The sequence below is a fragment of the Cryptomeria japonica genome, chromosome 5, assembly GCF_030272615.1.
Source record: "Cryptomeria japonica chromosome 5, Sugi_1.0, whole genome shotgun sequence".
Classification (NCBI taxonomy): Eukaryota; Viridiplantae; Streptophyta; class Pinopsida; order Cupressales; family Cupressaceae; genus Cryptomeria; species Cryptomeria japonica.
The window spans coordinates 783745560-783773529 of record NC_081409.1 but is presented as its reverse complement, the minus strand read 5'-3'; the positions used below and the strand labels follow the sequence as shown (position 1 = coordinate 783773529).

General features: G+C 34.0%; 1 protein-coding gene across 3 annotated transcripts in view; it reads left to right on the top strand.

The window, feature by feature from the left end:
* The first annotated feature begins 9950 nt into the window (after positions 1–9950).
* LOC131049172 (bifunctional riboflavin biosynthesis protein RIBA 1, chloroplastic) overlaps positions 9951–27970 on the top strand; it is a 53594-nt gene continuing 35574 nt past the window's right edge. Inside the window, exons 1-2 of one of the 3 annotated variants that reach the window (XM_057983205.2) lie at positions 9951–10277; positions 10590–10967. In XM_057983205.2, coding sequence (XP_057839188.2) covers positions 10906–10967 — 62 coding nt within the window. In that variant the 5' untranslated portion in view covers positions 9951–10277; positions 10590–10905. Of the gene's footprint in view, positions 10402–10577; positions 10968–27970 lie in introns of all 3 variants that reach the window. The other 2 variants (XM_057983208.2, XM_057983207.2) reach the window with 2 other exon arrangements.

Here is a 27970-nt window from a genome sequence, read left to right as displayed (position 1 = left end):
TTTGTGACTGTTTTCCTTCTGTAATCGACTAGGCTGTTCATACCGACTAAATATTTCGGTAGTGGTAACCGACTAGAGTATATAGAATGACTTTGTATATAAAACTAATGGCAATTTGATAAGTAGTAACAACATGTCTAGGCCTACTTTTGTTAAACGAAAAGTATCAAAATTTATCATCAAAAGTACACCAATGTAAAATGATAATTAATTGTCAATGAGGTTGTGCTCTAATGGAAAGCCCATAAGTTTCTCAAGATGGAGATCCATATTTAAATCCCCAAAGTGACATCTAATGTTGGAATTCTAAATGGTGGCTCTTGGACTTCCATTGTGGCTTCTAAGTTGATATGAGTTGAGTAAAGTGGATTCTAAGTTGAATAAGTGGCTTATTAGTTAAATATGTTGATTGGGGAGGAGGTCCAAAAAAAATATAATTAATTATAATAAATAGTTCATGTATTTGGGGTTGACCCCGCAATGCGATGGTGGTGGTTTGTGGCGTTTCAAGTGATCCCCAATGCCACATTGGAGCCCTAGTGGAAGCCATAGTAGATCAAAAGATTATTGCCATGGAGGTGGATACACCTGATGTCTATTGCAATCCAAGACCATGTAGACTAGAGTTATGTTGGTGTTCATCAAGGTGTGGTGCAAACAAACCAGATGAGTAAAGGGGTAAGTAGAAATAAGAGATTAGAAGGTAGAGTGATAAGGCAAGGAAGATGGAGAGATAAGGGGTTGTAGATGGAAATAGATTGATAAGGTGAGGACGATGGAGAGATAAGGGGTCGTGGATGGAAAGATAATAGGAGGAATGGAGAGATAAGGACACCAAAGAGATAAGGAGCTATATTTGGAGAGATAAGGTGACAAAGGAGGAGGTTCAAAGTGATAAGGTGTTGATTGGAGAGATAAGAAGTGGTTAGAATAGAGGAAAAAAGAGGTGTTAATGCCTCATTAATCAGATGTACTCGGAGATGGAGTCCCCCATTGTGACTCCACTAGTTCAAAGCTCTAGTCAAAAGCCAAACAAACAAACTTTCATCGATAGAAAAAACAAAGTTCATGTATTTATTTTATCATCCACTTCAAAATGCACATGAGCACACTAGTAGTGTACAAAAAACATTATTGTTATTGTTTATACTCTACTTAAATAATTAATTTCCTTGTTTTTGTTTTAAGTACACAAAAACAATGTACAATGTTATTTTAAAACCAAATTTTAATACTCAATATCTTTATTATTTATATATTATATGATATAAGTATAATAATATAATATTTAATAATAAATATAATGATAATGTTTAATATAATAATCATTGAAAAGAACAAGGGTAAGGTCCTATGGAGGGGGGCTTCCTAAAACGTTTGAGTGGGTGCTACGAAGATTTTTTAGGATTATTTTAAAGTTGGTGGCCCCATGATTTAGTAGTGTAGATCAACTTAAAAGTTTAAGCTCCAAAATTTAGGGAAGTTGGTAATCTCATGAAGAATGCTCTAAATAAAAAATTAATAAATAACCACCATTTTCCTTCTATTTCTTTTTTGGCAGGAATTTAAAATAGTAGCTAATTAACAAGTGGCAAAAAAAATTCCTAAGCTAGTGGAGCAATTTCTAGCCCCACCCTAATTGCACTTGAAATATGCAGTCCTAAAAAGTAGGGACTATTAATTTTTAGGAAAAGATTCGAAATAATCTTGTAGCATTTTTTTTTTGTTCATGGGACCTTCTGCTACATGAAAATAGATCCCCAAGTCCCCCTCATGGGACCTTACCCTAAGGAACTCGAACTTGCAAAGATGGATTAATGTGATTTGGGCAAAGACTAATGGAAGAATTATCATTAACACATGTTTTTAGAGAATCCAATAGATTAGTAGATTTCCTATCCAACCACAATATAAGTGGATAGGTCAAGTTCCAAATTGTGTCCTCGCCTTCAGTATGGGATAAACTTGAATCAATATTGGTGGAGGAACGTGAGATGGGAAATAAAGTCCTGAGAGAAGCTCAAATACATAAGGCAAAGGAGATTTGTACTTGAGAATTAGTTTTTCCTTAAAGCATGTTAGGATAAGATATTTCACCAGTCTAGAGATGCCAAGAGCAATCTACCCATCCTTCATTTTGAAGATACTTTCTCACAAATCAATGTACTTGACGTAGCTTGGTTGGTTAAGAGACAATGCCAATTCCAATAGAATAGAAGGGAATAGATGAAGTACTAAAGGATAATCAAATGGTTGGTGTGTGCTTTGATTATAGGCCCAAATCCCAACTGAATAAATGATCGACACCTTGGGATATGCTCGAGACATGACTATATTGCACGAAATCCATTTGAAATAAGATATTGAATGCACCTACTCTTCAGAAATACCACAAAGAAACATGTTTCATTCACCAAATGGTGAAATAGAATATTTGGAGTAGAATGCAACTATCTAGAGGAAAATATAAGAGACAAAGTTCAAGGCCATTCAAAGTGGACACAAAGGAAATGACAGACGTGATTATGAAAATTGTTGGAAGAACAAGATGGCAAAATGCTCATATTCATTTGGTCAACCTTAAGTCACACACACTAAGAAACATATTAAGTCTAGAGAATGTTAGTCAACTCCGAGTATTTAACACTTTTAAGCCTAGAAGTCAAAGCTTAGTGTGTGTGATTTAAGCCATCCTAATTCATGATGAAATGGTTTATCAAAATTTTCACCAACTTTAGAACCAAGAGTTCTAGATCAATGCTAGCAAGTAGACAGGTGAAGCATGCATAGAAGGAGTTTGTATTGGAAGAGATTTGGAGAGTGGATTTGGCCCCTTCATAATGGCCTAATTGTAGGAGTTTTTTATGCAAGTGTATTAAAGGCTAAAGGGATCAACCAAGAAGCAATTATGCTCTTTTGAGAAGGGATCCAAAATGAAAGAACATAGAGACTTGTTCCTTCTACATCAATAACTATGAAGATTTATTTCACTCCAGCTTATATGAGCTTGTACAAGCAGATGTAAATTTCACAAGTTTTAATATAATGGGAGTGTTCCCTTGGCAATTCTTTGATAAAATATATAATATAGAGTAGTAATAATTTAATTATAAAAATATAATCTGCAATCTACTTTATAAATCAATGGAATATTCCACAATACTGTGCAATGATGCTTTAGCAAATTAAGACTTCACAAAATTTCTAGGGCTTGTTTAATAAAAACTTCAACTCAAAAACCCTTATTTTCTATTCTACTCTAGCATGAAGTAAAATAGAAAATTGAAACTAATCCCTAATCAAAAGAAAATACTTTCAAAGTGTAAATCAATTTTGATTATTGTTCTAGGGCATTTATTAGATTAGTGACTTAATCCGAGGACACCAACAAACAAGGTGAGTTGAGGTGAGACTAGTCCCTAGGGGTAGGATTCATAGACCGCAAGTAGTCTCCCCTCTTAAATCCAGGAAGGGAGTTGAACTCGAGACCGATGGGGAGAAAACCCACCGTCCAAGCCAACTCACCCACCCGTTCGAGCTATTTTTATTTATATATTATACAATGTAATTATTAAGTATTATTTATTAGGTTATATGATATAAGTATAATATATGATATAATATAAATTGCCCCTAGTTTGAATGGTTTGTAAGTTTGTGCTAAAACTTTGGGTTCTTCCCATGTAGGTCCAAGCTTCAAATCTCATCAGTTGGGTTTACTTGGTTGTTGACCTAATCGAGCCAATTTTGCAACCTGAAGAGTTTATAGCGAGGCTCACCTTATCTTGAACTAAGCTCCAAGTCATCAGGATGCCTCTACTAATACCTTCATAATTTTTTTTTTAAATTATAATATATGACTTGATAATAGTCTACAAATGGTTTGTAAAGGAATTTAACACCAATAAAAGATTAGAGGGACAAACACCACTTTTAATTACATATTTACTTGAGCACCCTTAGTCATCTATCTAATGTTATTAATCAACAATTGTTATAATTTTGTTTCTCTAGTTTTATTTACCAAGTTACCATTGTTAGCCAGTTGTTAGATATATTTTTGTTTTCTAAAATAATATTGATTTTTCTCTACCACTATTTTGATAGTTGTTTCCCCCGCAATAGCATATGTTGGAATCACATTCCTCTTAATTCTACACAACCGTATATGGCTTTTTTATGTATTGCAAATAAAACATTCTCCTATTTCGCTAATACTTTGTTATGTAACTAGTGCAAGTTTTTTTGTGGGAAACACTCTATATACTACTATTATCGATTAGAAGACTACCAACATTTTATCCCTCCTCTATAATAGTTTCTTTTTCACAATTCTAAGTACTATTTTTCTAGATTATATAAGCTCAAATATATTTTCAAATTTTTTAGTTTACTCTTTTGTACATAATTGAACTTGTATGTTTTTTTGTATAGGAAATAAACATTATTTTGAGGAGTATTATTATAAAACACCGAAAAGTATAATTTCAATAACTCTCTTAATGTTCTCTAGTGAATCAATCATTTTTTCATTATTGAAGAAATCTTGTTTCATGAATAAATGATATTATAAGTTGCATAGAATAAAACCCTATGTTTACAATAGAAAACTTTATTTTCTACAACTAGTTTCTCTATTTAAAGTGGTTATGAAAAATGAATTGACATAATTATTGTTGGTTCTAACTAAATGAACACTAAAAAAATATAGGATGGTTAAGCTCCAAAAAAGAACATTTCAATGCTTTATAGCAAGTCAACATCATGCCAACACTTAGACCACTATTAGTAACATCTCAATATACTCTTCATAAAACTCAAGGGATTTCATGGTGTTCAACTACTGATATATCATCAACAATACCAATGAATGCATAAACAAAGTAATCCACTATGCCACAAGTATTTCTTTTGCATTGATTTGAGAGGTACTCCTTAACCTATCATAGATTGTTGGTCATTGTGAACCAAGAACCTTGGCAAAGATTCCTATGGTTCTCTAAACCCTTGAATCCTTTGACGTGCTCTCTTTTTAATAGTCTTTCCTTTTCCTATTCACGATCTTTAATGGATAGGGGACAATACCAATGAATGCATCAACAAAGTAATCTACACAAGTAACTCTTTTGCATGACCTAAGAGGTACTCCTTAACTTGTCAGGGATTTGGGGTTCATTATGAACTAGGAACCTCGTCAAAGATTCCTGAGGTTCCCAAAACCTTTGAAACCTCCAATGAGTTATCTTTGTAATAGTATTTCCTTTTCCTATTGGAGATCTTTAATGGATAGAGAACAATAACAATGAATGCATTAATGAAGTAATCTACATAGGTATTTCTTTTGCATTGATTTGAGAGGTACTCAACATGTCAAAGATCAACAGTTCATTGCGAACCAAGAACCTTATCGAAGATTCCTGAGGTTTCCAAAACCTTCAAGACCTCTAACAAGCTCTCTCTATAATGGTCTTTCTTTTTCTTGTCAAAGATCTTCAATGAACCTTGTTGCTGTTATTGATGGCCTGATGAGATCCCTAGTTTTGACAAAAGCTCCAATAAGCATGTATTATTATTAATATATTATATAGTATAATATTTAATAAGAATAAAAAATAAAAATTATACACACACACACACACACACACACACACACACACACATAAATAATGTTGTTTATTTTTATATGTTAAATTAAATTAAATTAGAATATCAATATAATATAATTATACATATATGATTTATATATTATATAATATTTATATAATGTATAATTTAATATACATAAGTTTTATATTATATAACACAATATATAATAATGTATATATGTATATATGTATGTATATATATACATATACATATGTATATATATACATACATATATACATACATATATATATACATGTATGTATACATGTATGTATACATATATACATGTATGTATACATATATACATACATATATATACATGTATATATATATGTATGTATATATGTATGTATATATATACATATACATATGTATATATATACATACATATATACATACATATATATATACATGTATGTATACATATATACATGTATGTATACATATATACATGTATGTATATATATGTATGTATATATGTACATATACATGTATGTATATATATACATACATGTATATGTACATACATATATATATATACATATGTATATGTACATATACATATACATATGCATGTATAATACATGTATATGTACATACATATATATATACATATGTATATGTATATGTACATATACATATACATTGCATATATACATGCATATATATATATATATATATACATACATGTATATGTACATATATACATACACATACATATACATATATATGCATATATATATATATATATACACATACATGTATATGTACATATATACATACACATACATATACATGTATGTATATGTATGTGTATGTATATATGTACATATACATGTATATATATATATGCATGTATATATGTACATATACATGTATGTATATATATATGCATGTACATACATATATATATACATATACATATGTATGCATATGTATATGTACATGTACAAATACATATGTATATGTATGTACATATACATGCATATATATATATATACATACATGTATATGTACATATATACATACATATATGTACATACATGTATATATACATGTATGTATATATGTACATATACATGTATGTATATATGTACATATGCATATGTATATGTATGTACATACACATATATATGTATATGTATATGTACATATACATATACATATGCATATATATATATATGTATGTACATATATATATATATATGTGTGTGTGTGTGTGTGTGTATGTACATCTATGTATATGTACATATATATATATATGTATATATATATGTACATATACATATACATATATATATATGTACATATACATATACATATGCATATATATATGTATGTACATATACATATGTATATACATGTACATGTATATACATATGTATATGTGTATGTACATATATGTACATACATATGTATATGTACATATATATATATATATGTACATATATATATATATATGTATGTACATATACATATGTATGTACATATATGTATATGTGTATATATATATATATGTATGTACATATACATATGTATGTACATATATGTACATACACATATACATATGTATATACATGTACATATGTATATATATGTGTATGTACATACACATATATATACATATATATGTACATACACATATATATACATATGTATATGTATATATATGTGTATGTACATACATATATATATACATATGTATATGTATATGTGTATGTACATATACATATACATATATACATACATGTACATGTACATATACATATACATATACATGTATGTATATATGTATGTATATATATATATATATATATGTATATATATACATACATGTATACATACATACATACATATATATATATACATATATATACATATATATATATATATACATATACATACATACATATATATATATTATATGTGTATATATGTATGCATATATACATATGTATATACACATACATGTATATATATATACATGTGTATATATATGTGTATATATATATACATGTATATATACACACACATATATATATATATATATAGACACACACATATATACACACATATATATACATGTGTATATATACACATGTACATATATATGTACATGTATATATACACATGTATATATGTGTGTACATGTATATATATATGTACATGTGTATATATATACACATGTACATACATATACACACACACACACATGCACGTACATGTATATATATACACATGTACATATATATATACACATGCATGTATATATATATATATATATATATATATATATATATATACGTACATGTGTATACGTACATGTGCATATATACACATGCACGTATATATATATATATATATATACATGTGTATACGTATACATATATATATATATATATATGTGTGTATACGTATACATATATATATATATATATATATATATGTATACATATATATATATGTATGTATACACATGCACGTATATATATATATATATATACGTGTGTGTATACGTATACATACATATACATATATATACATATGTATGTATACATATATATGTATACATATGTATGTATACATATATGTATACATATACATATATGTATACATGTACATGTGTGTATATATATATATACATATATATACATGTACATGTGTGTATATATATATATACATATATATACATATACATATGTATATGTATATGTATATGTATATGTATATGTATAATATATTATTATTACTATTATTTACAAATCATCATAACCTAATTTAATTGATGAAAAATTACAAAATCTGTAAAAGACATATGTTGATTGTTGTATTGTCCTTATTGCAGCGAATTATTCTTAATTAAATTTAATTGCAAGAGATCTTTAACATATCATTTATGATTACGTCTTATCGTATCAAATCATTTATCATTTTGTGTCTTTCATTGTAAAAATCAATTGACATTTTGTGTCTTTCAATGTAAAAATCAATTATCATTTTGTGTCTTATTCGTCAACATATAGTCAGCACATGGAATATCGTAAGACCTCGGTTTTTTTTAGAAATGTAAAGTGGACACTTAACTATCTACAACTAAGGTTTGAAGGCGTGGCTCATCATGCAACTCGTCAAAATAACACGTCTAGTGTGAAGTGTCCAAAAAATGACTTTTTAAAGATTTAACCAAAACTTAATCTAACAATCTCTAGTAGTTATATAAAAATATCATTTGTAACTAATATAATATCATATTTTTATGTAAAGGATCAAATACCTATTAGTAATTATAAATGTGTGTATCTCTAACTTTTATATCCAACACCAAAAAGCATCAATAGTTGAACACAAAAAAATATTTATTATTTAAAAAACAACATATTATTATATAAAATATAACTTATGACCAATTGTTGAACACTAAAACCTTTGGACAATCCCTCACGTTTCATGAAAAAACATTTTTTTGAGACTAGTCCCCTAGGGAGAGAATCCAGAGCCCGCAACCAGTCCTCCCTCTTAAATCCGAGAGAGAGTCGAACCCGAGATCGATGGGGAGCAAACCCACCGCCCAAGCCAACTCACCTACCCGTACGGGCTCAATGCATATACATTGTTACGACAATAGTTATACACTAAAAAATAATTTTTTTTCACCATAAATAAGTGAGTTATAGTGGATAGTCATGATATTTTATTTGAAACAAAAAATTATTTATTTCACTTGTTAATGAATGTATTTATGCCTTTTTTATATAATATTTTTTAGGTTTTCTTATTTTCAAGTATTGATCAATTTTGACCAACGTTTGGTTATTTTTTTTTTTTACTGTGGATTATTTATTTACAATATATAGTATAAATATGTGACAAGATATTATAAGCACAAGTGGGTGCACAATTATTGGACTTGTACAAGTAACCCCTCTCCTCTATTAGCATGCTTTTTGCTAAAGTGTCCAAAAAGACCCAAAACAAAAGTGAGATAGATATTTGTGCACTAAGTCATGTTTTATTAATGCAATGATATGACATTATATGATTTGTTTTTGATAAAAAAAACAGCCAAAAAGACTGACATTATATGATTTGTTATATTTAGATACAAGTAATACATTTCATTGGATTCTAGATAATTATGACATATGCTAACAATTTTAAAATCATAACTGTTAATACAATATTATAAAAAAAACATTAAACATTAAATCAACAAATACCCTTTCAACTAGAAGTTTCTCTATTTAATTAACATGATTCAAAATATTCCACTTCCTCCTTTTAATCAGCTAATGTCTAATTCACATGATTTGCAATTGTGTTTGATATCCATCAAATCATATGAAAGCAACGGAAATCAGAAAAGCTGTTGAATCACGCCATTGGCGATTCGTCTGAAGAAAGCATTTAAGTGGGTATAGCTACAGTGTTTGATGAGGGACTATCATTGAAACGATCTTATCTTATATTTTACATAATAATCTCGTCCAGAAGGTTTTGAAATTCAAAGGCTCTGATCTGACGAGAGAATTAGTTGTGGAGCTGTTTTTAGCAATGTCGAAGGGCGTATTTAGGGTTATGTCTCATCGTCGGCAGCAGTTAGTCTGAGATCTACACTATTCGAACAATTTCTTGTAAATTCAATCTTCTTCCAATTCCCTCTTGCATTCTCTGATTCTGTTAAAGAAATTACCCACCAGAAAAAAGACAAATATTTTCTTCAATTGGTATAATACATGCTCAGGAAACATATGCATGGTTAGTATTTAGGATTGAATTCTTATTTGGGTACTCTGCAATTCCCCTGCCCGACATCGGCTGCTCCATCTTTGAGTTACAAAAATTCAATTTACCCCTCTTTTACTGTCCAAATGCAGCAAACAAATCACAGTTGATTCTTTTGCATTTACATCTACATTGATTTATGGTCTCAGTTATTTTTGTAGGCGGGAGAGTTCATCAACAAGTCGAGCCGTCTGCAGTGAATGGGATTGCTTAGATATTGTTCAATTCAAGTTTTTTTTTAACACAAGATATTTATCAATTTCGAAAGATTATCAAAGCATACGGGATTGTTTAGAGTATTGAAGAAGAATGCTGATGTTGCAATCTACACTCACAACATGTTTGCAACATTAGAAAGTAAAAAGAAGAAGAGCAGCCGTAAGATAAAGGACAATACCAAAGAGGTTAACAAGGACTCAAAGTTATGAACAAAGGTTACTGTATCTGTCATATCTGGGGCTGATTGTGACAACGACGATGATGATTACTGCGCCACTGACCTACCCCCTGCTTGGGGTAAAGATAAGTCCCATAAGGAGGTAATTTTCTCCTATTTTCGTTTCTTTTTATATAGAAAATCAAGATTTGTTACTTTTCTTTCATAGCTAACTTGTAGCATCAGTCACAGTAATTAAGGGTTTGAATTGTTTTTATCTTTCTACTTGGTGAATTGCAACTCACTACCACTAGGTGTTTTTTTAACTCCATTTATCCAAGAAATCAGAATACATTTATTTTTATCTAAGAATTTATCTCTTATTCCTAAGTTACCGGTCCTGGTTTGGGTTCCTGTTTGGGGGTCCGGTTCACAGGTCCAGTCAATTTTTTTTGGTGGTTGGGTTCTTTCATACAAAACATAATAAAAATTAGAAATTTATACATATTTGCGGCAGTCATTAAGTTTAGAATACAACACATAACATCTTATATTATATAATAAACAAAACCATCATAAAATAAAAAAATATTACAATTTCAATTAGTCAAACTCGAATGTCATTATATATATTATATATTAAATTTAAAAAAATATAATATCAAGTGTCAACAATTAGCCATCATTGTCAAGCATCATCATATGGGTTTTCAAAAATATTCATCACCATCTGTATTGGATGGTGTAGGTACTGATAGATAAGAAGAATCACAAACAGTACCACTCGCATTGGCACTCTTATGCTTGTTAGCTGACGCGTCTTCAACATCAAATGCAACAAGGTGGGAAGTGGAAGCATCCAAGTCAATATATTTTGGCTCAATATGACACTTTCTTGTGTCCCCTTCCTTGTAGCCACTTTCTTTGTGTGAAAGGAGTCACAAGTTTGAATGCACATACACTAAGTCCTATGTCTTTTTTGAGTGTAGTAGATTGTGTTTTACTAAATCGATGAAGGAGTATGTTCTCCAATTTCTCTTGAATGTAGATGAACTAGCGACCTATTAAACAAAATTAGAAAGTTAGGGGATAGAATTAAAAAATTTAGATTATAAAAAATAAATGAAGCTTAAAACATAAAATATTTTTTTTAGAACTTGTGATAAAATTTTGATCGCAAGAGATTGTAGGTGTGTAAATGATTGTACATGGAAGTACTTGTAATGTCCTCTTTTTGGGATTACCTTGATACTTGCCCTAGAATCACAATTCAATTAAAATAAGGAATGCAATGTCCATAGAATGTCGTTGTCAAAATAAACCCTGGTGTACATCTTGCAATCATATTAAACAATAGGATGTATGTAATTCATAAAACCAATTATTTCTACAAGGGTTAGGAATCAAGCATATGAGTAAAAATATGTGTATATTAATAATCACCCTAATTCATTAGATAAGTCATGTCACATCTATATTCATTTTTGTATTCAACCATAATAGGATTTGGATGAGGGAGCATGATAGGTTGGCCCAAAGCAATCCTCACATTAAGCCCAAGAGCGGACTTTATACCCTCTTGGCCCACATGTGACAAACACATCACTCATCCATCATGAGGTTGTCTACCTAGTGGAAATGCTTGTCCTGCCTTCCCTATTCATGTCACCTTATTTACCCGCTTATGATTATGACTTCTCCATCAATCAATCATAGTAGAGGTTGGAGAGGAAATCACAATAAGGTGCCTGGAAACCCCTCTATCTAAGCCCAAGAGTTGACTTTATACACCCTTCGCCCACATATGGCAGACACATAGTCATCCATCATGGGGTAGCCTACTCAGATGGTGATCTCGTATCAGTTCTCCCTCTCTTGCATTTCCTTCTCTTCTCTACATGATTGCTTGATGGGTTATAAATAGATTAATAATATAGAGTATGCATTTCATATTATCACACAAACAATTATATGAGTCTGTTGATTTTAGTGATCAGAATTAACATGGCTCAGAAATAAACAAATACACATACACAAGAACACCAAGATGTTATTTTTACTCTTTCAGAGAAAGATTTAGAGATTTCTAGATTTAGGCATGACATAGAAATGAACAAAGAAATAAGAACAACACATGGTTACCCTGGGAAAACCTCCTAGGAGGAAAAACCCAGCCAGAAAGGATCCTTAGATTTGATTATGGATTATATTCATATAACAGTTACAACACTTATCTTAGGTCCTTGAAGATGTCTGAAGTGTTTGCTCTTAGGGCTGATGGAATCAACTACAGGTCTGCACTTTCATGTATATCAGGTCTGCTCCTTCAACACACCAATCAGCACTCAGACTCAAGCCCTAGATCTGCACTCTTGATGTGTCTTAGATCTGCACTGATTCAGTAACCCTGGCACTTTAATTCTGGAACAGCTCAGCCTTCTTTATGACAGCAAGAACTTGATGTTTGCTTCTTTAATTGGAAGGGATGATTCGCATAAATTCCTTCACCAGCTTTTGCATTAATCAGATTGTATACTTCGCATCATTAGGCATGTGTGAACTCGGATGTATACTTCGCATCCTTAGGCATGTGTGAACTTCGCATCATTAGCAGATATGTATTTTGCTTGAAGGATGTGTATTCATTGTATTTTGAATGAGGCAGATATGTCTTATATATATGTGATGCAAAATCCTTTTTATGTCGACCTAATATAAATTAAATTACTTTTAATTTAATTTGAATCTCTTTAATCCGAAATGCCTTGATAGATAGGGTCGGCCCTATTTAAGCAAGCAAGTTATTATGCATGTAGCGTGGGGTTTCATTATGTAGCGTGGAGTGAAGTGAGGTATAGGGCCCAGCCCTACACGTTGGAGAAAGGGGCTGGCCCCCTTGGGCGGATTCCAATGTTGCCCAAGGCAATTGGAATCCGCTATTCCCTAATTATAATCAACACAAGATACCTTGGGAAAACCTCCCTCTTGGAGGAAAAACCCAGCAACAATAATCCAGATCAAAGTATTTATAATCAGCAGAATACAATTACAAGTTTGCTCACTTAGAGTAGCATAGATTCAATTTATCTGATTTGGACTATAGGCGATCATTTAGGAGCAGAATTCGATCAATATGAATGCCCAACACATAGACAATCTTCAAGGTAACACCTTCTCCTAGTACTGGAGTATTCGCATATGAGACAAGGCAGATCGCAGGACATCAAACAACAGTTTGCTAACTTCAAGGAGATTCCCCAATGATGATTAATTGAAGTCGCTGAAGAAGAAGTTCATTAATGCAGATTGCTGATTAGTAGAGACAAATTCGCTGATGATAATAAAATGGCATAAGGCATCAACTTGCCTTGCATATATACATGGCGTCAATCTTTAGAAGTCGGCCTAGATGAGTTTGCTGCCAAAAATAATAATATAATTATTATTCACAAGTTACATATGCATCATCGCTCAAATAGGGCCTGCCCTTAAGGTTCACAAGTTACATTGATATCTATTTGGGCCCAACCCAATTACAAGCTATCCAAATTGGAGCTCAGCCCTAAACATTAATTAATTATATCAATCCAATTAATTTTAAGGCCAAGGGCTACATTAAAATTAATTAAGCTAGGGATTTGACCTAGCTACATTTTAACACTCCCTCTTAGCTAGGGAGGATCCCTTGAATAATCAAGTTACACCTTGTCCATGCTTCATGGACTCTTTCCATGATATCCATCATGCATTCCCACAGAGGATGGTTCCAAGATACATCATGGATTCCTCCCATGATATTCACCATGCATGCCCACAGAGGATGAATTCGATATACATCATGGACTCCTTCCATGATATTCATCATGCATACTCGTAGAGGATGAATCCTAAGTACATCATGGACTCTTTCATGATACACATCATGCACACCTGCAGAGGATGGATCCACCTTGCATTGCCCGTAGAGGGTGGAAGAGGTCTTACACCTTTATACTTCTCTATAGAGAAGTATAAACTGTCACCTTGCACTTTGTAGAGGGTGTAAGAGGTATTACACCTCAAAGAAACTACCACCTTGCACTCCGCAGAGGGTGGTCCCACCTTGCACTCCGCAAAGGGTGGAAGATACACACAATGTGATCATAGGAGCTGAAAACTCCCTCTTGGCCAAAGTATATTTCAGAGAAACAAGGAACACATGTTAGTTCTATCATAGAATCATAATCAAGAACATCCTTGCAATAATCATATAACAATTATAAATTCAGAACTGATTTGAATTCAAATGGTTAGCCTACTTCTCAAATCCAACACTAGAGATATCAATTTGATTGTAAATCAGTTTTCAACATCAATGGTTAGAAAACAGCAACATGTTTAAGCTTTACTAAATATAATCAACAACAATGCATTCACTGAGGATTATGGGGAATATGTAACTCCCTCTTAATCCTTATCTAAGTAATAAGTTCACATGATTCAAAAAAACTAGTTGATTTACTCCTATCATAGTTTTAAGAATCTATCAACTATATCCTTAATTGAAAGTGTGAGTTGAAAGCTTGTATAGGCTTTCATATCTAATCTCGATGGCACGGGCTGATTTGATGTTGGACTCCTTAGGCCATGCAAGAACTCTTCCTTCAGAAAATACAACCTGATAACCTTTATCTTCTAGAGCAAATATAGAGATTAGATTCCTTTTTATTCCAGGTACAAACAAAACATTACTGAGATGAAGGGAAATACCAAAATCTAATTTTAAGGAAGTAGAGCCAAAACCTCTTACTGCATAACGAGCATTGTCACCAATAGTCACATGAAGGTTGGACTCCTTCTCCACCAAATCTAAGAGATGCTCCTGATAGCTTGTGATGTGTCTAGATGTACCACTGTCAATCAGCCAAGTGTTACTGTCTGACTGGACATTGCTTGACAAGGCTGAGACAAAGAGGAAGTCTTCATTATTCTGTTGTTCCGAGACTTCATTTAGGTTCGCTTCTCCTTGCTCAAGCTGAGATTGACAGTCCTTTGCAAAGTGACCAAAATTGTTACGTTGGAAGCATTGGATGTGAGACAAGTCCTTTGGTTTCTTCCTTGAATCAGGAGCAGAGGGTTTGAAATCTCTATTTCTCTTGAAGTTATTCTTCTTCCAATGGCCACCTTCCTTCTTAGCTATGAGGACATGATGATCACTGTCATGAGGACTTCTAATTTTTTCTTTTGCAGCCAAGCAAGATTCCTCTTGAATGCAATCTCCTCTCAATTGATCAAATTGAGGAAGCTCCACTCTTGCATTGATTCCTTGAATAAAGGGCTCCCATGTAGAAGGAAGACCATTTAGAGCCGTCATAGTTAAGTCGCTGTCTTCAACACTCTTCCCAATGGTAGAAAGCTGATCCCTTAGCTCAGAGATCCTCATGAAGTAAGTAGCTACAAGTTCTCCTTTCTCCAATCTGATGTGAGAGAGCTGATTCCTTAAGGCAAGTATGTAGCTAGTGTTGTTGACTTCGTACATCTTCTCCAATGTGTTGAACATCCCTCTTGCAGTCTTCTTCTTGGAGATGGATGACACAATGTGATCTTTGATGGAATCAATAATCATCCTTTGTGCTTGGTAGTCCTTCTTCTTCGATTCTTCCTTCTCCTTTTCGTCTTGAGGTTCAGCAGCATCCTTGCGGACGTATTCAGCAAGGTCATTTAAGGCCATCATTATTCTGACCTTCCATGAAGTGTAATTGGCAGAACAGACTGAAAAATGACTGTAATTGATGAATCTGATCACAACTATTACAAACCAAGCTCTGATACCATGTTGATTTTAGTGATCAGAATTAACATGGCTCAAAAATAAACAAATGCACATACACAAGAACACCAAGATACCTTGGGAAAACCTTCCTCTTGGAGGAAAAACCCAACAACAATAATCCAGATAAAAGTATTTATAATCAGCAGAATACAATTACAAGTTCGCTCACTTAGAGTAGCATAGATTCAATTTATCTGATCCGGACCATAGGCAATCATTTAGGAGCAGAATTCGATCAATATGAATGCCCAACACATAGACAATCTTCAAGGTAACACCTTTGCCCAGTTTTGGAGTATTCGCATGTGAGACAAGGCAGATCACAGGACATCAAACAGCAGTTTGCTAACTTCAAGGAGATTCCCCAATGATGATTAATTGAAGTCGCTGAAGAAGAAGTTCGTTAATGCAGATTGCTGATTAGTAGAGACAAATTCGCTGATGATAATAAAATGGCATAAGGCATCAACTTGCCTTGCATATATACATGGCGTCAATCTTTAGAACCCCAAGGTCGGCCTAGATGAGTTTGCTGCCAAAAATAATAATAATATAATTATTATTCACAAGTTACATATGCATCATCGCTCAAATAGGGTTTGCCCTTAAGGTTCACAAGTTACATTGATATCTATTTTGGCCCAGCCCAATTACAAGCTATCCAATACAATTAATTTTAAGGCCAAGGGCCACATTAAAATTAATTAAGCTAGGGATTCGACCTAGCTACATTTCAACAGAGTTGAGTATCAATTCTACTATTTCGTTTCATACCACTATAGTTGTAGAATTTAAGATTATTGCAGGGTATACGATTTCAGTCTGCTGTTGTAAATCAGGCAGATCTGATCTGATATGAGTTATCCTCTTGGATGCCGACTTCTTGATCTTTTGGATAAGTGCTGATGCTGATTGGTTTGATCTTCCTCTTTCTGATTTGATCTTCCTTGATGCCCTCCTCCAATGAAGTCTTCTACATTTTATACCTTAATGTCTCTTTGAAGAGAGACAACCTTTGGAAGATTCTGTCCTTTAAGAATGGTCATAATCCTTCTTAATGATGCCTCTTCAAAACCAATCTCTTAATACTATCTCTTCAAACTCAAAACCAATCACTGCCTTGTTTATATAGTGATACCTGCTTCAGGTGCCTTAGAATATTTTAATCGCTGGTGTAGATCATGATATGAGTGATTGTTGGTACTGTTTATATTAGTTGCCTTCTAAGATAATAGAATCGCTGCTTATAATATATTGCTGCTCCTTAACAATAATCGTTCTCATTTGAGTGATCATTACTGTATCAACCTTATTCAATCGCTACATTAATCAACTTGCTACCTTTATTTAAGGTGATCACTGCCCTTGGAGGTCCTAATCGCACCTTTCAACCTCTTAAATACACGTCCTTTGTCATTATTCACAAGGGAGTTGGCCTTGAAGTAATATATATAAATTTAATTTAGTTCAAATAGGTTGGCCATAATACAGATTAGTCTGATTTTATTTATATTTATTTTGAGTCGGCCCTTTTTGGGATTTCGCTGCTTAGGAATTATTAGTATTTATCCTAGTCGGCCCTCTATGTTATTAATTCCTCAGTTTTCTATTAATATGGTTACTATCTGGTTTAGAGGCATGACAGTCCGCCCTTCCCAAAATTGCTTGTCCTCAAGCAATGCCAGTTTTATCCAAATCTTTTCAATGTGAATGTCCCTAAACTAATCCTTGGATATTCGTCATCCTTAGATCCTTCATGGGATATAATTAGCTTCTGCTGTGCGATTTTGATGTTAACTCAACTTGCAAATTTAAACCAAGATATGTTTTTGTCTTTACTCCTAGGTGGGGTGTCTGAATAATTCTTGATAAGGTGAACAAGAGTTGAGTATTTGCAAGGTCTGTGATTCAAGATAAGTTTTTGATTATCTGGTAATAGTGTAGGAATGTTCGATCAAATTTCAACTTTTGCATCTATCAAGAATTTGTTTTGATTTATTTCTTGAGGCAAAGGTAAGAAGAGGAAATTTCCGTATATTAAGACGAGTATTAGAAGTATCATGCACATCTATGTAATGTTCTATGAAGAGGTTTTCCCTTCATTTGTCATAGGAACCTTAGGGGTCCTCTGAAGAGATTTCAAGTTGACATATCACTGATGATATCAATTTTTATTGGTTGGATAACTTATTTCAAGATCTTGAGGATATAAGGATGGAGCAACTACTAAATTTACTTACTCCTTAACACCGAAAGCTCCTTGTTAATTTTAAGGTTCTTCCACATCACGCCGCCTTCTTTTGCTTGGATTTTTCTTACCTTTTTCCCATGTTTCCTTGTTGGATATTGCCTCTATATTACATTCTTGGTGTCCCTTTCCACATATCTGTCCTTGCCCCCATTTTTCCTTACACTTGAGGCACAAATTTTTCTTTTTAAGGTCTTCTTGTTGCCTTTTAAGGTCTCCTTGTTTACAAACACACCCATACTCCCATTTTTCCTTGCAATAGAAACATATTCTTCTTTCCAAAGTTCTTTGTGGTCATTGCTAGGAAGAAATTCCCTTTTATGCCAATTTTCCTTATAGGGGGGTTTTGAGGTTAGACTTTTTGTGTAGGGCTTGTGTTTCTCATGGAACGGTTCATCTTTTGATGTCCTATTTTTAGAGTAGCTTTTATCCCTTGTTTTAGTGATATCAAGTTGTAGGGCTTTTAAGATTGCATCTTGGAGAGTGGTAGGATCCCGAAAAAATTCCGGTAGTCCCTTCTTGCTTTAATTGAGTTAATTCTTTGAAATACCTCTCCAGTTGCTTTTGGTCGAATCATTCAATGAGCTTGCCGGTGAAGTCATCATAAGATGTTATGTTTTGATGGCCTTGTGTAATCAAGCCATGGTGCCACTAGTCGTTTGCAACCCCTTCTAAATGTAAGATGGCGAATTTGATGGCATCTTCTTCCATCATAGGGTTAAGAGATACGTATGTATCCATTTTTTGGACCCATGAATGAGCTGTGACCTTCTCTGCCCATCAAAATTTGGAAGGGTTATTTTGCCTACTTTATGATGTAAGATTTTGCTGGGTTGACCCCTTTCCCTTCTAGGGTTAATTCTTGATCCTGCCTCACCAAATTCTCTAAATGGAATGTTTCTCCTAGTTTCAGGGTCAAGTCTTGAGTATGATTCAACATGTTCCTCTAAAGTATGATTTGGTTCATTAATTTCTTCTTCTCCAGCTGGCCCTTCTCTAGGTATAAAGGGGGGTCTAGTTATTATTGGAGTTGACCTTAGTGGAGTTCTATTATGTTCCAAATGATTAGAGTTGGCATCCCTCTTGTTGGTTTGGTCGGGTCTCATAATTTGGATGGCTTGGAGAAGTAGTTGTGTCGTTCTCTCATTTTGCTCCTTGAGGGCTTGAGTTGTTTGTTCCTTGTGCTCCATGAAGACCCTAAATTTGTTTCCCATTTGTTCACCCATTGTATTGTTTTGAGTGGAGTTATGGGTAGATACAAGTTTCTTCTTTTCTCTCTCCAAAACTCTTTGAGCTCGTTGGCTAAGTTGCATCAACTATCTTTCATCCCTCAGGTTGGCAGGAATGATGCTTTGGTACCAATTGTAATGTCCCCTATTTGGAATTGCCTTGAATCTTGCCCTAGAATCACAATTTAATTAAAATAAGGAATGCAATATCCATATAATGTTGTTGTCAAAATAAACCTTGGTGTAGATCCCGCAATCATATCAAACAATATTGGATATATGTAATAAAACCAATTATTTCTACAAGGGTTAGGAACCAAACATACGAGTACAAATGTGTATATTAATAATCACCATAATTTATTAGATAAGTCATGTCACATCTATATTCATTTTTGTATTCAACCATAATAGGGTTTGGATGAGGGAGCATGATAGGTTGGCTCAAAACAATCCTCACACTAAGCCCAAGAGTAGACTTTGTACCCTTTTGGCCCACATGTAGTAGACGCGTCAGTCATCCATCATGGGGTGGCCTACCTAGTGGAAATGCTCATCTCTCCCTTCCCTATTCGTGTCACCTTATTCATCCGCTTATGATTATTACGTCTCCATCAATCATTCATCATAGAGGTTGGACAGGAAATCACAATAGGGTGCCCGAAAATTCCCCTATCTAAGCCCAAGAGTGGACTTTAGACCTCCTTGGCCCACATATGGCAGACATGTTAGTCCTTCATCATGGGGTGGCCTACTTAGATGGTGAGCTCATATCAGTTCTCCCTCTATTGCATTTGCTTCTCTTCTCTACATGATTGCTTGATGGGTTGTAAATAGATTAATAATATCGAGTATGCATCTCATATTATCACATAAACAATTATACGAGTTGAGAATTGATTCTACTATTTCGTTTCATACCACTATAGTTGTAGAAATTAAGATTATTGCAGAGTATATGATTTCAGTCTGCTGTTGTAAATCAGGCAGATCTGATCTGATACGAGTTATCCTCTTGGATGCTGACTTCTTGATCTTTTGGACAAGTGCTGATGCTGATTGGTTTGATCTTCCTCTTTCTGATTCGATCTTCCTTGCTTCCCTCCTCTAATGAAGTCTTCTACATTTGATACCTTTATGTCTCTATGAAGAGAGACAACCTTTGGAAGATGCCGTCCTTTAGAATGGTCATAATCCTTCTTAATGATGCCTCTTCAAAACCAATTGCTGCCTTGTGTATTTATTAATCCCTGCTTAGGTTCTTTTGAATATTTTAATTGCTGGCTTAGATCATAATATAAGCGATCATCACTACTTTTTATATAGAATCACTGCTTATAATATATTGCTGCTCATTAACAATAATCGCTGTCATTTAAGTGATCATTACTGTTCATTATCAACCTTATTCAATCGCTGCATTAGTTATGCCTTTATTTAAGATGATCGCTGCCCTTGGAGGTCATTGCACCTTTTGACCTCCTAAATACACGCCCTTTGTCATTATTCACAAGGGAGTCGACCTTGTAAGTAATATATATAAATTTAATTTAGTTCAAACAGGTTGGCCATAATATGGATTAGTCTGATTTTATTCATATTTATTTTGAATCGGCCCTTTGTGGGAGTTCGCTGCTTAGGAATTATTAGTATTTATTATAGTCGACCCTCTATGTTATTAATACCTCAATTTGCGATTAGTAGTGGTTGCAATCTGGTTTAGGGGCATGATAGTACCACCAACCATGAGCATCAATCTTATTCTTGTCATGAAGAGCATCAATACTAAAGTTGTTGGAGGCTAGAGTATACAAAATGTATGAACTCAATTCTCATTGCATCTTGCATGTTAGGATCAATGAAGAGTCTACAAAGTCCCTTGATTGACTTCGACATCTCTATAAGGGACAATTTTTGTTGACACAGAATGGAGCTCAACACTGTAATATTTAGGGGACACTACAATAACACTAAGTTACCAAATTGCCAAAAAACTAGGTTGATTTCAGGTATGAAACATCCCAAATTTGGAGTTTGCATAGAATTGGCATGAAATCGGGCAAAATTCAGAATTTTTGTCTTGTCCTCAAAAAAACCCTAAACTGCATTTTTTATTCTTGACTTGAAAATTAAATGCCCTAAATGGAAGGAAAAATGCAAATGTCTTTGGCTACAGTTGTTTAATATTTGTTGAAAAACATAATTTTAGTTTTTATGTTTCTTATTTTAATCGGTCACCGCCTAGCATGGTATGGGTCTTTCATCTTTGACATTCTCATTTGGAGGGGAGGCCATGGGATTGTGGCAAAGCGTTGAGTAATGATTTCAAAGTACGTGTTGGGCAGTGACAGGGATAAACAATGGATGGGCATTCTTTGCCCCCATTTTTTTGGTTTGTGAGGGAAACCTTTTTTTACACCAGTTTCTTATAATTTAAAATAATACAGTGTTACCCGGAAACGTGTTTCCGGCCTTTAAGGCACCCGTTTCGGAAACAGAAACCGTTCCAGGGACTTGGGGACGGCCGAAAACGTTTCCAAGCCGTCCCCGATCCCTGAAAATTTTCGGAAACCATCCCGGAAACTAGGAAACGGTCAACTATTTTTCCGGGGACCGTTGACTGTCCTCGGGACAGCAAGGGATGCCCAAGCCGTCCCAGGGACAGGTAGCCGTTTCTGGTGCTAAGGGCAATTAAAAAACATTTTTTTTTATAAAAAAATTAAAAAATATTATTTTGCATTTTTGAAAGCAATTAATTTTTTTTTTAGAAAATCCGGATCCCTGATCACAGCGAGTAAAGTTTTTCTGATTTTTTAAAATTAATCATTTGTAAATTATTATAATATTTATGGCATATAATAAAAAAAAACAATAATTCATTATCACAGATTGGCAGCACCCATACAGTCCATGCAAAACTTGTAAATCATATAACCACATTTTCTACTTCATCCATCTGTATAGCATATGTTATCAGTGTATCTAGCTTTTCTAATATTAATAATTGGCACTCAAATTGGCCACCTCTTGGTCATTTCTGGGTTATATGTACTTTACTTTTTTTTTTCTTGTCAAATTTTTAAATATATTCAGAGAGCCTAAAAACGTATAAATTTATCATCTTCCATCATTTTAGTCTATTCATGCTTCTAGTTAATTTTTAATTTGCTCACTTACTTTGACCTGTTAGCAAAAAGCCTGAACTTTGCATCATAGGCTCTCAGGAAACGATCAAAACCAACTATCAATATGGTTAACCTGTGTTTGAGGGGAGGATTTTTCACCATAGTTCAGGATTTCATAAAACTTCAGAAAGGTTCAGACATAGGTTTGAGGCTCAGACTTATCTTGGACACTTTGGCAACATTTTTGACTTGGACATGGACTTGGCAAATACTCAACACAACTGGGTAAACTTTAAGACCATAAATTTTGAAAAATCTGAAATTAAACTTTGAAGAAGCTCCCATTAAACCTCAGCATACACATTTATTTTAAGTGGAGACTACTTTACATGAACTATATATATATATATATATATATATATATATATATATATATATATATATATATATATATATATATATATATATATATATATATATATATATATATAGCTGTATCCTGTTCTGGGGAAAAAAAAAACGTCCCGGAAACCCGTTTCCTTGTCCCCCCATCCCAGAAACTTGGGGTAACATAGAAATAATATAATAATAATTATTATAAAATAGTTTAAGATTTAAACTAGTATATGTTATATTAGTATATTGTTCATTGAATTAAATAATATAATTATAAATCAATAACAGTATAAAATTAAAAAATTATAATATACAACATTATTGAATATCAATATTGTTGGCATTCTACACTCTAATGAGAAATGATGGTGTTGTCATTGATGGCAACCTTCTGGCAACCACCCGGCATTCATCTAGTAAAGCCACCGACAGGCACTGACACCAGCATAGACATCTACATACACCGACAGACACTTCACCGACAACGGCTACAATGCATACCGACACTCCAGCCGACAGGGAATAAACTTTTGTAAAGCCGACATGGCATATTGTAAAAGACTCGTATATATGTATGAGATCTTATAGGTCATTTTAAGAAGTGAAAAAAAAAAAGAAATATGGTAGAAGGATAGCATGAATGAATGATATTTTTGTATAAGGAGATATAAGTTGACAGCGAAGGTTTTGGTTATAGAATGAGCTTAAACCGGTACTGAACCTGACATAGTTGATGCTGATTTGAAGCAGTACATTGTATTGGATTTTGATAATCCATTTGTAAGTCAGTGAGACTTCTATCTTGTAAATTGAGCAGTGAGCTCTAGGCAGTTGGCCTTCCTGCATGTGCAGACCCCTCCTTGTAAGTAATATTTATTCATTAGCCAGTGAATGAATATTGTGGGTCACAAATCCCATCGAGGTTTTTCCCACACCGGGTTTCCTCGTTAAACATCTTGTGTTATGGTGTGTTTTCTATGCTGTCTTTATTGTTCCTGTTTACTGCATTAATTCTTATTTACCGGTACATTGTTTTGGAATGCAAAATACTTAATAAGGTTAAATATTCTATTAACGAGTTAGATACTGATTCACCCCCCCTCTCAGTATCTTTGGGACTATCATTAATCCTAACAAATATATTATTTTTAAATATTATATAATTTTTTTAAATGTATATTTATGATTTTTATATGCTTTTTGTATAGACATACCGAGCCCCCCCCACAAAAGTTTTGCCATATCGGTGTATTGTACCCACGTATCCATACTTGATTCGACAACTTAGCAATACCATCGATCAATGGCCAATTTCTCGCATCTTTCCGTCCATCGAAAGTGATGGACACCCTTGCTTTGGCCTTCGAATCCTTATGGGCTTAAAGGATTCCTCTACAAATTTCACTTCTTTTCCAAATAAGGTGCTATATACTTTCTCAAAACTCAGGGCCTTGTACCTGTTGTGACGTTTTCACACATCGCCCCATTGCAAATGGGGACCCATGTTTTTTGCTCGTTTTGCTCGTTTTCGCTTTGCTTTTTCTAGGGTTTTGTTAGTTAGTTGGTCGTCTGGGTTTAGGGTCAAACCTTAGGGTTTTAAATTTTGTCTTTTCAGGCCAAAATCCAGTCGGTTTTGGGAGCTTTTGAGTTTCCTTTTCTAGAATGCAAATTTTGAATGAAATGAATTCGCCAAAATGGTCTAATTTTCAATTGGAATGTTCATGCAGAGCTTAAACTTGTCTAAATGATGACCGTCAATGTGAATTTTTGTCTGATTGAATATTTTGACCAAATTTTGACTTTTTTGAAGTTTGATCCTGGGCATTGGAATTGATTTGTTTTCGCCTCGTGAAGTGTTAAAATGTGAAAAATCTTGTTATTTTGGCCTGTAGGAGCAAAATCGCTCCTGTCCCTCAGTGAAGGACGGGAGCTCATTTCCAAATATCTCATTGTCCTTGCAGAGTCCAGACAAATTTTACGTTTGAAGTGATGGAGAACGGCGAGATCTTTCCATTGAATATAAATTGAAGATTTTCATGAGCACAGAAATGCCTCAAGGAGGAAAATCGCTCCTGTCCCTCAGTGAAGGACCGGAGCTACAATTCAAATTTCGTCTTGTCCTTGCAAGATTTTGAAAGTTTAATGATTTGAGGACGTCCGAAGGAAGATACTTTGCCAAATGAATATAATTTGATATGCAAAAACGAAGGAGAATGACCTATATTGACCATATCGCTCCTGTCCCTCTCCAAGGGACCAGGGCGAGGTACCTTGTAGCTCTCGTCCCTCTCCCAGGGACCAGAGCGATTTCCTTCATTATGCAAAATCCAGACAAAGGTCAAGGCAAGTTTACGTTCAAAAACAAGGAAAAACATGAGATAAATGCGTTGAATATAAATTGAAGATTTTTGGGACGTCCATAACAGTGCTAATTGCCTAAATCGCTCCTGTCCCTCAGTGGAGGACCGGAGCTACAAATCCAATTTTGCTTTGTCCTTGCAGGATTTTAAACGTCTTGACGATGTGAAAAGGTCCAGAGAGGTGCATTTTATCAAATGAATATAACTTGAAGCGTCGCCCAGGGGATCACATAGGATAGCAAGTCCGGCTTGAGTGAGGTCCTGATCCTGAAATTTGGCTAAGTCTGGAATGCCCTGATCCTGAATTTGACTAAGTCTGGAAACTGAAAAAACCTCCAAAAACTAGATTTTGCAATATAACTCCTGGAGGTCTGAAACCACTCTCAAACATCCTGAAAGTATATATGGAATATAACTTAAAGTATAAGAAAGAAGAAACATAGAAGGAAATGTCACTTATACTTAAATGTTATATTCCATTAAAATTGTCCTGATTGAGAGTGCGAAAAGTCAAATTTCGCTCGTGTCCTTCTCCAAGGGTCCAGAGCGAAAAGCGCTCCTGTCCCTCTCCAAGGGACCAAGGCGAATCGCTCGTGTCCCTCACCAAGGGACCAGAGCGAAAATGCTTAGTTAGGCCATTCCTGACCTTGTTTGGACGAATCGAGACATCAAAGGCATGGTGAAGGACGAAATGAGCATGATAGAGCAACCAGACTTGATCAAAAACAATGAGATGATGAAGTTTTGCCTAGAGGGTCAAATCGCTCCTGTCCCTCTCCAAGGGACCAGGGCGATATGATGATTATATTGCCGTCCCTCCAAGATCAGGACACTCCAAGGCAAAGAACAAGGTACCAAGGACGTTTCGAAGCATCTCCATCAAGCACAAAGTTACAAAGGTCGTCACATTGAAAGATTTGCACTAAGACTCCCAGTTCGCTCCTGTCCCTCAGGAAGGGACCAGAGCGAAATTTGTATAAAGGTTCTAAATTTTGAAAGTTTATCACGCATCAAGTGATTGAGGAGGATCAAGGGACCACGTTTTACCCAATGAAGGCAATGGCAAGTTGAAAAAGGCAAAGACAAGCTCAAAATCTTGAAATTCGCTCCTGTCCCTCAGGAAGGGACCAGAGCGATGTTGAATATATTTGCTAATTCATGCAAAAAATCACGTGAGGTCAAGGTTTTCCAAGGTCGCAAGAGGTCCAAGGCGTCTTTTGAAAGTGATATATCAAAGTTTGGAACGTCCAAATGCTATCAATTAAGCTAAGGAACCCATATCGCTCCTGTCCTTTGGACAAGGACCAAGGCGATTTCATTAAAACACTCATGTTCCTTTAAATGCATGTCAAGGCAAGTTCACGCAAGATCAAGGGCGTCCTTTGGAAGGCAATGAACGAAGAACGAAGATCAAAAGTTTGCAAATTTGAGCCAGGACACTAGGATCGCTCCTGTCCCTCAGGAAGGGACCAGGGCGATATTTGCCAAAGCACTCATTTTCCTTCGAAGATCATGGCAAAACAAACTTGCAAAAGGTTCAAAACGTTGTTTAAAGGATAATGGATGAGGAATTGACATCAAGAATGAAGAATCTCACGTAAAAGAATGGAGATCGCTCCTGTCCCTCTCCAAGGGACCAGGGCGATAATGGTCATGAGATGCACTTGTTCGCACAAGAAAGACATTCAAGCTTGAAGGACCCAACAAACATCGCAAAATCAACGTGGAGATGAGAACTTTGAACGTCAAAATGCAAGAATTATGATCAAATTGATGGATCGCTCCTGTCCCCCAGTCAGGGACCAGGGCGATGAGGTACGTATCTTCTCACTTTTTCATTTTGGCGCTTAAAACACATTTTTTAATTTATTTAAATGCTAACAAAATCGATATTTTATTAAAAATAGCATTTAAGTATTGCGCTTAATGTTAATTAATTATTTTGCCTTGTAAAAATCGAATTTGTCAATTTAAATGATAAAGGCATTTAATTAAT